The sequence below is a fragment of the Mesocricetus auratus genome, unplaced genomic scaffold, assembly GCF_017639785.1.
Source record: "Mesocricetus auratus isolate SY011 unplaced genomic scaffold, BCM_Maur_2.0 Super-Scaffold_100676, whole genome shotgun sequence".
In the NCBI taxonomy this organism is placed as follows: Eukaryota; Metazoa; Chordata; class Mammalia; order Rodentia; family Cricetidae; genus Mesocricetus; species Mesocricetus auratus.
In genome coordinates, this window is record NW_024429266.1 from 127,904,496 (window position 1) to 127,917,747 (window position 13,252).

Below are 13,252 nucleotides of genomic sequence, written 5' to 3' on the forward strand. Positions count from 1 at the left end.
AGCTCAAATTTGTGATGTGGAGTAGAAAAAAAAAGCTTTTCTTCTTCAAGACAGGGAGCAAAATGAATGAAGTCCTCCTGTAACACCAAACATGAGTCAGACACTTTCTTGAGTTACTCGGCTGGCCTCATTGGCAGGTTCATAGTTCAAACTTATCCTACTCTGAACCAAAAAAAAATGAGAAGACATTTGTTTTGCTGTTTGTTTTGGTTGGTCTGTTGGTTGCTTGTTCATCAGTTTGATATTGCATCTTTTTAATCCAGACCGTCTGGAACTCTCTATGTAGCCAGGCAGGGCCAAGGTCTATAGGCATGTATTGCCATTAGTGTTTGGTCATTAATATATGGCCATTAGTATCCAGCTGGCCATGATCACGTTTATTTAAGAGCAATTTTTCTTATTAAAGAATTTTTAGCCATGCGGTGATGGCACATACCTTTAATCCCCACACTAGGAGGCAGAGGCATGTGGATCTCTGTGAGTTTAAGGCCAGCCTGTTCTACAGAACAAGTTCCAGGACAGCTTTGAAAGCTACAGAGATATCCTGTCTCAAAAAACCTAAAACAAAAAAATTTCTAATTAAAATATAATTACAGCACTCCCTCTTCCCTGTCTTCTCTCCAACCCTTTTCATGTTTCCCCCCTCACTACATCTCAAGTATATGGCCTTTCAGGAGAAAAGTTTTGAAGAATGATAGTTTGAAGAGCAAACTTCAGTTTGTGTTGCAGCTCTGCAAATTTCTCAATTTCTTTTTATCTAACTAGATCACTTATAATGCATAACTAATTGTGATACATAGAATAAGTAAATGCTTTACTAGTACTTAATTATTTTCACCTTTACATTTCCTCAATGTATTTTTTTATGGACCATTGCTGTGTAGCAGTTTCCTCCATGGTTCAAACCTTCCATCTTGGAGGGAACTTCTTGACATAAGGACTATGAAAGGAAAGTTAAACAATAGGATGTTTACAAGGAGGTAAGGAAACATCTTAACAGGAAGTAAACAACTCAAAATAGCTTCAGGAAGTCCCCAAAACTGACCAGATTCTTTAGGTATCTCTCTCTCCAAGACTACATAACCAGTAAATCATACTGAGTCACTCTCAGAGAGCAAAGCTGACAAGAAGTAGAAACACCTGAACATCCTGGAAGAGACAAAGAACTGCCTAGAAGAGCTTAGGTCAACCAAACCACATGGGAAGCACACTTCCCACATGGAAAGGACATTTACCACGTGGAAAGGACAGTCTCTAGCTTGTTGAGTGGCCTGTAGTCTCTGTGGTCTACTCCTAAGTTCCCAACTTTTGTGAGCTGTCACCCAAGCTTAGTTGGTGCTCGTCATGAAATGTTCTTTGAGTCATTTCTGCTTTTGTAAGTAACTCCTCACCCATATTTCTGTTAAGTAACCCAATATAACTCAGTGGCCCTCCAATTTTGACTTTGGTGGTATCTGTACTTGTTGTTAGCATCCTGACTGCAGTGAGTATATGTGTGTGTGTGGGGGGGGGTTGTCCCGAGGAAAAGTTTGTCACACAACAGCCATGCCATTTTCATCTCTTTTGTCAGTAGTAAGGCTTAGGCATCAGGAGGAGGCTTAATGAAAGTAATGCCACAATAGATAGTTAGTATCTATGAATGTATTGTCCTGGGAACTTGAAGGGAGCAAATCATGAGGATTTAAAATTGAACTAAATTTCAGGTTCTTGAAAGAAATACTTTGAATGCCAGGAGAAAAAAGTCTAAGATGAATGATTCTACAATAGACTAGGGCTGGGTTTTTAATGGGGGTTGCATCTGATTAATGAGATGTTTTGTCCTCAAAGGGAATTTAATACAATAGGATGGGGAAACAGCCCTAGCAGTCTGCAGTGTTCAGACTTGGGAAACAAAAAAGGCATTACTTTCAGTACTAGAATGTGTTCATCATTTATCACAAAGTTAATTCAAAAGACCTGACTCTCTTTCTCTCCTTGGTTAAAAAAAAAAAAAAAGAGGCAGGGAAACAGTGTTCCTTAATTCACATGATTCTAGCAAAGAAGCCAAAATGTTCGTATGATTTTCTTGGGAGGGATTGTGAGTATTGGTTGCCTTCCTATGTTAGTATGTTGAATACCTAGTGATTACACTGAACACGGTGTCTTAAAAATTACAGTTACTCTCTATAGCTTTGCATCATCTTTCGTTTTTATTGTAAAGTTTGATAATATGTATTTAGCACACAGTGAAAGGAATAATAAAGACATACAACTGTATCATGTGCTTTGATCATACTTGTCCTCTCTTGTCTTCCTATCTTCATCTCCCAGGTACTCTTACTTCTACTGCCATGTGATGTCATTGCTACCTTTCATGTCATAAGATTTTGTACATCTATATAAAATATAGAATGTGATGATGATTAAAAGTTCATGTAATTTGTTTTCTGATTTCTTTCTTTTAATATATTATTTCCAGTTGCAGCTATCTTCCTACAAATGGGTTTTTTTCTTTTTGTCTCACTAAAACACCCTTATGTCTACATACATTTTCTTTAATAATTTATTTACTGATGGATGCTTAGAATTATTCTATAATTTGGCTATTGTGAATAGCATTAAGGTAAAAATAGATGTGTTATAATTCTGTGATATTCTTACAGAGAAGTGTTTGGCTTTTATACTTAAGAGCTATAGTTGTATCATATGATTCTACTTCTAGTCTTTGAAGGAACCTTCCTGATTTCCAGTGTGATGGATACAGTTGTTTTCCCTGCCACATCCCTTTTCACACATTCTCATCAGAACATACTATTTTTTCTTTGATTTTTTATTAATAGATTACTTTTACAGCCCATCTTCCTATCTTCTAAGTCCCTCCCTATTTATTTTGTTGATGGTAGTCATACTGACTAGCATAGTGTGGTATCTCAATATTGTTTCAATTTTTGTTCCTCTAGTAGTTTTTGACATCTGCATTTCAGCTTTTAAGTATTTTATGTTCATTTTTTATTTATTAGATTATTTGGCTTCTTGGAATTTAGTCAATGACTCCTTTATATACTGTAGATGTTGATCAGACGCATTGCTAGCAAAGATTTCTCTCCCATTCTGTAAGTTGCCTCTCCACCCAATCTTTCCATTTACATTATAGAAGCCTTCTTAGTGTCATGAAAGCTGATTTGTCAACATTTGGTTTGATTTTCTTAGCTATCCAATTATATGTCCGAAAGTCTTGAAGATCCTCCTCCACTCAAGTTTTGCTAAAGCAGTTTGAAAGTTTTAGTTTTTGAAGTAAGAGCTTCAATTGACTTTGAATTGATGGTTCTACATGGTGAGGGATATAGATCTAGTTTCTTTCTTTTACTTGTTGGCATACAGTATCCCCAGTACAATTTGCTGAAGACATTTTTTTTCACCTAATATAGGTTTTTGGTATCTTTGTCCAAAAGTGTAGATAGAAAGCTGGGCTAGCATGGACCCCTAGATTCAATTTTGTCATTGCAAAAACCAAAATAAAATCAATTGACAAATGTCGTTTGAATGACAAGTGTTCTCCATAGGCTCATATAATTGAACACTTAGTCTCCAGTTGGCTGTGTTATTTGGGAAGATTATGGAACCTTTAGGGGGGTATATCCTTGCTGGGGGTAGTGTGACTGGTAACAAGCTTTGAGGTCTCACATCCAGGGCTCACTTCTGGCTCCCTTTCTTTCTTCTTGTGTGCAGATGAGAGGTGACCTCACTGCTTCCTGTGTGTGGATGAGATGTGCTCTCTCTACTTCCTGCGTGCAGATCTGTATCCTGAGTCCCAGGCTTGCTTCATAACCCTGCCATGCTTTTTCCACTGTGATGTATCTCCTTTGGAACTATAAACTAAAATAAACCCCTTTTTCCTTTAAATTGCATCTGGTCATGGTATTTTGTCACAGCAACCGAAAAGAAACTAATACAGCTGTAGTTTTGTAGATTTTACTCCTGGATTTTCTATTCTGTTTTATTGACAGATATGCCTGTTTAATAACAATATGTTGCTGGTTTTGTTACTTAGTTTTGTAGTGTATTTTGTTATGTAGTGTAGTTATATTCTTTGTGGGATTTCTTCGGCTATTTGCCATCTGTATTTGCTTCTGTATGACTTTCATGTTTTTTTTTCTTTTTCTGTGACTGATATCATTGGAATTTTGATGATGATTTCATAGAATCTGCTAGTTACATTTAGTAATATGTAAACATATTTGGTAAAAATATTGCTAATTCTATCAATCTAGGATCATGGGAAGGGTTTCCATCTTGAAAAAAAAATTTTTTTGGTTGTTGTTCAATTTCTATGTTTGGTGTTTCAAAGATTTCACTGTGGAAGTTTTACATTACCTTAGGGTTATTTGGTGGTATTTTATTGTTTTGAGACTAGAATTGTCTTTCTGTTTCCTTTTTCAGCATATTATTGATATTTTCATATGCTGGTTTGATAAGTTTTTACTAAATTGTGTTTATTGGTTCCAAGAGTTTTCTGGTAGAGACTATGAGGTCTCTTACACATTAGAACACACTGTCTGCAAATAGAGATAATTTAATTTCTGCCTTCCATATATATATATATATATATATTCCTTTTATGTCTTTTTCTTACCTTATTGTGAAAGACCCTGGCCCAGTCTAAACAGGCAGCTGAGGCTTATGGAAAATTCCATTTCCCCCACAGCTGAATAGTCATTGCTATCAGAAGGGAGCTCAGCTCAAGGTCCCCCACAGCTGAATAGTCATTGCTATCAGAAGGGAACTCTGCCCAGGGACACAGGTGTCTGCGGGCGACCGGATAGCCAGCCCAGCAGGGTTGAGCAAACACAGAGACCAATTGTTCCTCAGATAGGGCCAAGGCCGAAACTTGAGTTTTAAGAAAAACCTCTATTTGCCCGTGCTCTGAGCCCTAGCCACATTTACATTACCCAATCAGGGTCCTGTTACTAGGCTTCTCGCTTCTGTACTGCGCTTTTTGCTATAAAAGAACCCCTGAGTCCCCAGCTCGGCGCGCTCAGTTCCCCGAGACTGAGACGCCCGGGTACCCGTGTGTTATCAATAAAGCCTCTTGCTGTTGCATCCAAGCTCGTGGTCTCGTTGTTCCTTGGGTTCGGGTCTCCCTTCCGTGAAAGTATCCCTGCTGGGGTCTTTCATTTGGTGCGTTGGCCGGGAACCTTGAGATCCCCGCCCAGGGAACACCGACCCACTTCTGGGAGGTAAGAATTGTCCGGACTCAATTTCTGTTTGTTGTCTGCTGTCTGTCTATGCCTGTTATTTTCTCGCGCCTGCGTCTGCGTCTGTAGTATACAGCTGTATGCATCTGTATCTGGCAGCACCGAGGAGGAACTGACGAGTTCATACTCCCGACCGCAGCTCCAGGAGACGTCCTGGTAGCGTCTGGAGTCCTTAAGGACTCATCTGGGTTAGGGGTAGATGTCTAGGAATCTGCCCCGTCTGTTTGGGGAAGTCCCGCTGGGATTTTCCATCCTTGTAGGGGACGAGGACGGGAGCACGAGGCCCCCGTCCCCGAGCCCAACTGAATTTTTGCTTTTGACTTTACGTCAAAGCCGCGCAGCGAAAATCTGTTTGTTTTTGTTTCTTATTTGTTCGTCCGCCTTAGTGTCGTTAGCCATCGCTCTCGAGGAGATGGGCCAGACAGTTACCACTCTGCTCAGTCTGACCCTTTCACATTGGCAACAGGTTCAGGAATACGCTCATAACCGGTCTGTCGATGTGCGCAAGAAGAAATGGATCACCTTTTACTCTTCCGAGTGGCCAGATTTTAATGTTGGCTGGCCACGAGATGGCACCTTTAACTCTCAAATTATCTTCCAGGTGAAAGAGAAAGTCATGGATTCTGGGCCCCACGGCCGTCCGGACCAAGTACCCTACATAGTCACCTGGGAAGCGTTAGTTCATAACCCTCCTACCTGGGTGCGCCCCTTTGTGCACCCAGGAGGTCCCCCCCTCTTCCTCTTCCCTAACCCCTGCCAATTCCAACCCATCCGCACCCCCCCTTCCGCCCCCTTTGACCCCCTCCCCACATCCTCAGCCCTCCCATGCTGGCCTTTATCCCACCGTAACTAAGCAGAAAGAGAAAAGAGGAGGCCCCAAGGTCCTCCCTCCGGAAGACGGTCTCCTGTTGGATCTTCTGACGGAGGAACCTCCACCGTACCAGGCTCCTCCGGCAGGTCAACCGGCAGCAGTAGCAGCAGCAGCAGCAGCAGCCGAGGCCCAACCTTCGCCTCCTACCGACCCGGAGCCCTCACCTATGGCCTCTAGACTGCGAGGCCGCAGGGAGCAGCCCGCTCCGGATTCCACTGCCCTGCCCCTCCGGATGGGCCATGATGGCCAATTACAATACTGCCCGTTTTCTGCCTCTGATCTTTATAACTGGAAAAATAATAACCCCTCCTTTTCAGCAGACCCTGGGAGACTGACTGATCTATTAGAGTCGGTTCTCACTACCCATCAGCCCACCTGGGACGATTGCCAACAGCTTTTGCAGGTCCTCCTCACTTCGGAGGAAAAACAACGGGTCCTTCTTGAAGCCCGGAAGAATGTTCCTGGGGCAAATGGACAACCTACGCAGCTTCCAAATGAAATTGATGCTGCTTTCCCCCCTTGACCGCCCAGACTGGGACTTCACCACTGAGGCAGGTAGGACCCATCTACGTCTTTATCGCCAGTTGCTTGTAGCGGGTCTCCGAGGGGCAGGTAGGCGCCCTACAAATTTGGCCCAGGTAAGACAGATAGTTCAGAAGGCAGAGGAATCGCCAGCCGCATTTTTAGAAAGGCTTAAGGAAGCTTACAGAATGTATACCCCATATGACCCTGAGGACCCCGGGCAAGCTACTAGCCTGACCATGTCCTTCATTTGGCAGTCGGCCGCTGACATCAGAAACAAATTACAGCGGCTAGAGAATTTACAGGGTTGTACTCTACCAGATGTATTAAGAGAGGCGGAGCGCATCTTTAACAAGAGAGAAACACAGGAAGAGAGGGAAGAGAGATGGAGAAAAGAGGACCAAGAGAGGGCAGAACGTCAGAGACAGGAAGCTGAAGAGAGGGAAGAGAGATGGAGAAAAGAGGACCAAGAAAGGGCAGAACGTCAGAGACAGGAAATTGAAGAGAGGGAGATAGCGAGGGACAAGAAGCGTAACAGAGAAATGACTAAACTGTTGGCCACAGTAGTCGCAGAGCAGAGACAGGATAGGCAGAGAGAGGGACAAAGGGGGCCTCGCCTAGAAAGAGACCAATGTGCATACTGCAAGGAAAAAGGACATTGGGCAAGAGAATGCCCCAAGAAACAAAGAAGGACATTTCAGAGGCCCAAACCCCGTTCTCAGACCTCCGACCTCCTGAGCCTCGGAGATTAGGGAGGTCAGGGCCAGGAGCCCCCCCCTGAGCCCCGGATAACCATACCAGTAGGGGGGGCGCCCAGTCACCTTCCTGGTCGACACGGGGGCCCAACACTCTGTTCTAAATCCGTCACCCGGCCCCCTGAGCCGCCGAACTGCCTGGGTACAAGGGGCCACCGGCGGGAAACAGTATCGATGGACCACGGACCGCCAGCTCCACCTAGCGACCGGTAAGGTGATGCACTCCTTTTTACATGTTCCTGACTGTCCATACCCCCTCCTGGGTCGAGACCTCCTAACGAAGTTAAAGGTTCAAGTACATTTCGAGAAAGCCAACATAAGAGTCACAGGGCCAGAAGGGGCCCCACTCACGGTGCTGACCATAGCCTTAGAAGAGGAATATAGAATACATGAGCCCAAGGATGACTCTTTTAAGGTCAAGGACCGCTGGCTGACCGACTTTCCCCAGTCCTGGGCAGAGACTGGAGGAATGGGACTAGCCCTTCAACAGGCTCCCATCATAGTCCATTTGAAGGCATCTGCTCTCCCGGCCTCAATTAAACAATATCCCATGTCCCGGGAGGCCCGCGATGGGATCAAACCTCACATTAAGAGGCTACTGGAGCAGGGCATTCTAACCCCCTGCCGGTCCCCCTGGAACACTCCCCTGTTGCCAGTCAAGAAGCCCGGAACCAATGACTATAGGCCGGTCCAGGACCTCCGGGAAGTCAATAAGCGGGTTGAGGACATACACCCCACGGTCCCCAATCCCTATAACCTCCTGAGTGGACTGCCACCTGACTATGTTTGGTACTCAGTCCTGGATTTAAAGGATGCCTTCTTCTGCCTGCGGCTACACAAAGACAGTCAGCCACTGTTTGCCTTTGAATGGCAGGATGCAGACCTGGGAATCTCGGGACAACTTACATGGACTAGGTTGCCCCAAGAGTTCAAAAATAGCCCCACCCTCTTTGATGAGGCCTTACATCAGGACTTGGCCGGATTTAGAGTCCACCACCCTGAGGTCATCCTCTTACAATATGTGGATGACATCCTGATAGCCACCAAAACAGAGGAGGAATGCCTTAGGGGGACAGAAGCTCTCTTAAAGACTTTAGGAGACTTGGGGTATAGGGCCTCTGCCAAGAAGGCCCACATCTGCCGGACCCAGGTCATCTACTTGGGGTACAGAATCCAGGATGGAAAACGTTGACTAACAGCCCGCAAACAGGCCATCCTTGACATCCCTCCTCCCAAGACCCCCCGAAAACTGTGGGAATTCTTGGGAACGGCAGGTTTCTGTAGGCTATGGATCCCCGGGTTTGCGGAAATGGCAGCACCCCTGGACCCCCTCACCAAGACGGGGGCTGCCTTTGACTGGGAGGAGAGCCAGGAGAAAGCCTTCATGGACATCAAGAAGGCTCTGCTCAGCTCCCCAGCTCTGGGGTTACCTGATCTGACTAAACCCTTTGACCTATTCGTGGCTGAGCAAGAGGGTTATGCGAAAGGGGTCCTAACCCAAAAACTTGGACCCTGGAGACGACCGGTCGCCTACCTATCTAAGAAATTAGACCCCGTAGCGTCAGGATGGCCCCCATGTCTCCGCATGATCGCCGCCACCACAGTTCTCATAAAGGACTCTCATAAATTGACTTTGGGGCAGCCTTTGACTATCTATGCCCCCCATGCTATGGAGGCGGTCATCAGGCAGCTGGCTCACCAATGCCAGGATGACTCATTACCAGACTCTGTTACTGGACAAGGACCGAATTCACTTCGGGGCTCCGGTGACCCTAAACCTCGCCTCGCTACTTCCCCTGCCTGGGGAAGCAGAGACTCATGACTGCTTGCAGGTCCTGGCTGAGGTCCATGGGATGAGAGCTGACCTCACGGATCAACCCCTTCCCAACCCCGACCATGTCTGGTTCACGGACGGAAGCAGCTTTGTACATCAAGGGGAGCGGAAAGCCGGTGCTGCAGTGACAACTGAGTCAGAAACAATTTGGGCCGAGGCCCTGCCGCCGGGAACATCGGCCCAACGAGCAGAACTGATCGCCTTAACACAGGCCCTGAGACTGGCAGAAGGTAAGAAACTCACTGTCTACACAGACAGCCGCTACGCCTTCGCCACAGCTCACATCCATGGTGAAATTTATAGGCGAAGGGGGCTATTGACCTCAGAGGGCAGAGACATTAAAAACAAAAAGGAAATCCTGGCTCTCTTGGGAGCTCTGCACCTGCCAACCGCCCTCAGTATCATACATTGCCCAGGGCATCAGAAAGGCGACAGCCCAGTCGCCCGGGGAAATCGGAGGGCAGACCTGGCCGCCCGGGAGGCTGCCCTGGCCATGGAAAACAGCAGTCACCTCCTTCAGGCAGCTGTAGTCCCTGTAACAAATGAGGCTTCCGAGAAGACCTCTCCGTCATGGGACTATGAGATAAAAGACATCAAGGCCATGAAAAGACTGGGGGCGACCCGAGTACATGATGGTCTCTGGACCTATCAAGGAAAAACTGTCCTTCCCCGCCTAATGACTAGATATCTGGTTAACAGCCTACACAAACTCACTCATTTGAGCTCCAGGAAAATGCGAGAACTATTAGCCCGGGAAGAAAATACTCGCCACCTGTTGGGAATAGAAGAAATACTAAAACAAGTGACTGAGCGATGTGATGCCTGCACCCGCGTAAATGCGACCAGGCTACAACTACCCATGGGGACTCGAGCTCGTGGGCACCGGCCTGGGGTGCATTGGGAAATAGATTTCACAGAAATCAAACCAGGAAAATATGGATACAAGTACCTCCTGGTTTTTGTTGACACCTTCTCGGGATGGACTGAAGCCTACCCCACCAAGCACGAGATGGCAAAGGTGATCACCAAGAAACTTCTTGAAGAAATCTTCCCCTGTTACGGAATGCCACAGGTATTGGGGACAGACAACGGGCCTGCCTTTGTTTCTCAGGTAAGTCAGTCTGTGGCCACCTTATTGGGGATTGATTGGAAATTACATTGTGCTTACCGACCCCAAAGCTCAGGACAGGTAGAGCGAATGAATAGAACCATTAAGGAGACTCTAACTAAATTATCGCTTGCAGCTGGCACTAAAGACTGGGTCCTCCTGCTCCCCCTTGCCCTCTATCGTGCCCGGAATACACCGGGCCCCCATGGCCTCACCCCTTTTGAAATTTTATATGGAACCACCATTCCCTTTGTTCAGTTCTTTGACCAAGATATTTCTGACCATGCCAATTCCCCCTCTCTTCAAGCTCACCTGCAGGCACTCCAGTTGGTCCAGCAGGAAGTCTGGAAGCCCCTGGCCCAAGCCTACCGAGACCAGAGGAGACACCCTATCGTCCCCCACTCCTATCACGTGGGAGACAGCGTTTAGATCCGACGCCACCAGGCTAAGAACCTTGAACCCCGCTGGAAGGGACCATACACGGTCCTGCTGACCACCCCTACTGCTCTCAAGGTGGACGGGATTGCTGCTTGGATACACGCCTCGCATGTAAAAGCTGCCTCCCCTGAGGATCCGGACCCAGGATGGAAGGCTCAGCGCACTCAAAATCCTCTAAAGATAAGACTTACCCGTTCCTCTCCCTCCTGCTAATAGCCCTCCTCATAAAATCAAATACTGGTTTAGCCTCCAGTCCCCATACCATTTATAAAATAACTTGGGAGGTTCTCTCCCAAGCGGGGGGAGGTCATTTATGCTGTCACGGAACCTCATGCACTTGGGACATGGTGGCCTACTCTGTGGCCTGAATTTTGTGATTTAGTAGCAGGATTGGACACTTGGGACATTCCCCATTGCCACCCGAAGGCATGCGCCAGTGGTTCCCACTTTTACAGATGTCGACGTGCACTCATGGACTCCAGAGAAACCACCCCCGGGTGTGTTGATCAAAGAGCCAGAGAGCAGCTAAATTCAAAGGACTTCTATGTCTGCCCCCGAGATGGGCGTGCCTGGCAACAGGCCCAGAAATGTGGGGGATACGACTACTTTTTCTGTGCATCTTGGGGGTGCGAGACCACAGGGGACGCATATTGGAGGCCATCCTCATCCTGGGATAAAATACAAGTACGCAGAGGCTGGGACAAAGGACAATCTGGAATGATAGGTATGCCCCTTGCCATTTCCTTCACTGCGCAGGGAAAGCAAGCCCCGGACTGGCAGACTGGGTATACCTGGGGTTTGCGTTGGTATCTATACGGGCCAGACAGGGGGGGTAATCTTCAAAATCAGATGTAAAGTGGCTCCTGTCAATTCACAGGCCATAGGCCCTAACCAGGTCCTTGCTGATCAAAAGCGGCCTAGCCTACTCATGCCCATGGGCTGATACCAGGCCCATGACCCTGCCTAGAACCACAGCCGCTCCCGAGCACAACTTCCCCCCAGGAAGCACTCCCAAACCCTCCTCGGGTCCCCCTCCTAAAGGCACGGGAAATAGAATATTAGCCCTGATCCAAGGGACATATGCCACTCTGAATTTAACTCGCCCAGATAAGACTAAGGAATGCTGGCTTTGTCTGACTCCGCAACCTCCCTATTATGAAGGCTTAGCGGTTGTGGGCAAATATACAAATCAGGCCACAGCCGAGGCCCTTTGTGGGACAGCCATGCAACATAAATTAACCATCTCAGAAGTGTCTAGAAAGGGGCTATGTATAGGTAACGTCCCCGCCACGCATCAAGGACTATGCAATGCTACTGAGCCTTTGCCCCAAAGTGGCCGCTACTTGATAGCCCCCAATGGGACATATTGGGCATGCAACACTGGATTAACCCCTTGTGTCTCCACCACGGTACTTAATACCACCGTTGACTATTGTGTTCTGATCGAATTATGGCCTAAGGTAATTTACCACCCCTCTGACTATGACTTGATAAGAACTGGCCGCAGTAAGAGGGAACCTATCTCCATCACTACTGCCATCCTACTAGGGGGATTAACCGTGGGAGGCATAGCAGCAGGAATAGGAACCGGTACCGTCGCACTACAGGAAACTAAACAGTTCCAACTCCTACAACAAGTAATGCGTGCGGATATTCGGTCCTTAGAAGAATCTGTCGCTGCCCTGGAGAAGTCCTTGTCCTCCCTGGCAGAAGTAGCCCTCCAAAATAGAAGGGGACTAGACCTCTTATTTTTACAGCAGGGGGGAATTTGTGCGGCCCTTAAAGAAGAATGCTGCTTTTATGCAGACCATACCGGAGTGGTAAGAGACAACATGGCTAAAATAAAAGAAAGACGCCAAAAGTACCAACAACTAATTGAGTCCCACCAGGGATGGTTTCAGAACTGGTATAACAGGTCCCCTTGGTATTCGACTCTCATATCCACCATTATGGGACCCCTGATCATTATACTTTTGATTCTGATGTTTGGGCCATGCATCTTAACCAGACTGACCCAGTTCATAAAAGAAAGGTTATCGGTTGTACAATCCCTGGTCTTGACCCAACAGTACTAGCAGCTAAAGCAAAGAGATCTCGAGATGGCAGAAACTCCTGAATGAAAGATTCCATTCAGTTACAAGAGCAATGGGGGAATGAAAGACCCTGGCCCAGTCTAAACAGGCAGCTGAGGCTTATGGAAAATTCCATTTCCCCCACAGCTGAATAGTCATTGCTATCAGAAGGGAGCTCAGCTCAAGGTCCCCCACAGCTGAATAGTCATTGCTATCAGAAGGGAACTCTGCCCAGGGACACAGGTGTCTGCGGGCGACCGGATAGCCAGCCCAGCAGGGTTGAGCAAACACAGAGACCAATTGTTCCTCAGATAGGGCCAAGGCCGAAACTTGAGTTTTAAGAAAAACCTCTATTTGCCCGTGCTCTGAGCCCTAGCCACATTTACATTACCCAATCAGGGTCCTGTTACTAGGCTTC

At 46.9% G+C, this 13,252-nt stretch overlaps 1 protein-coding gene across 1 annotated transcript; it reads left to right on the plus strand.

Moving 5' to 3' along the window:
* Positions 1-6,430: 6,430 nt before the first annotated feature.
* On the plus strand, positions 6,431-10,261 carry LOC121136532 (the record flags this gene model as incomplete). The annotated part of the gene is given in 5 exon segments (XM_040737084.1): positions 6,431-6,619; positions 6,621-7,044; positions 7,144-7,430; positions 7,432-9,071; positions 9,073-10,261. Coding segments are annotated over 5 exon segments (3,729 nt in total), but the record flags the coding sequence as incomplete, so codon positions are not given.
* Between the last annotated feature and the right edge of the window lie 2,991 nt (positions 10,262-13,252).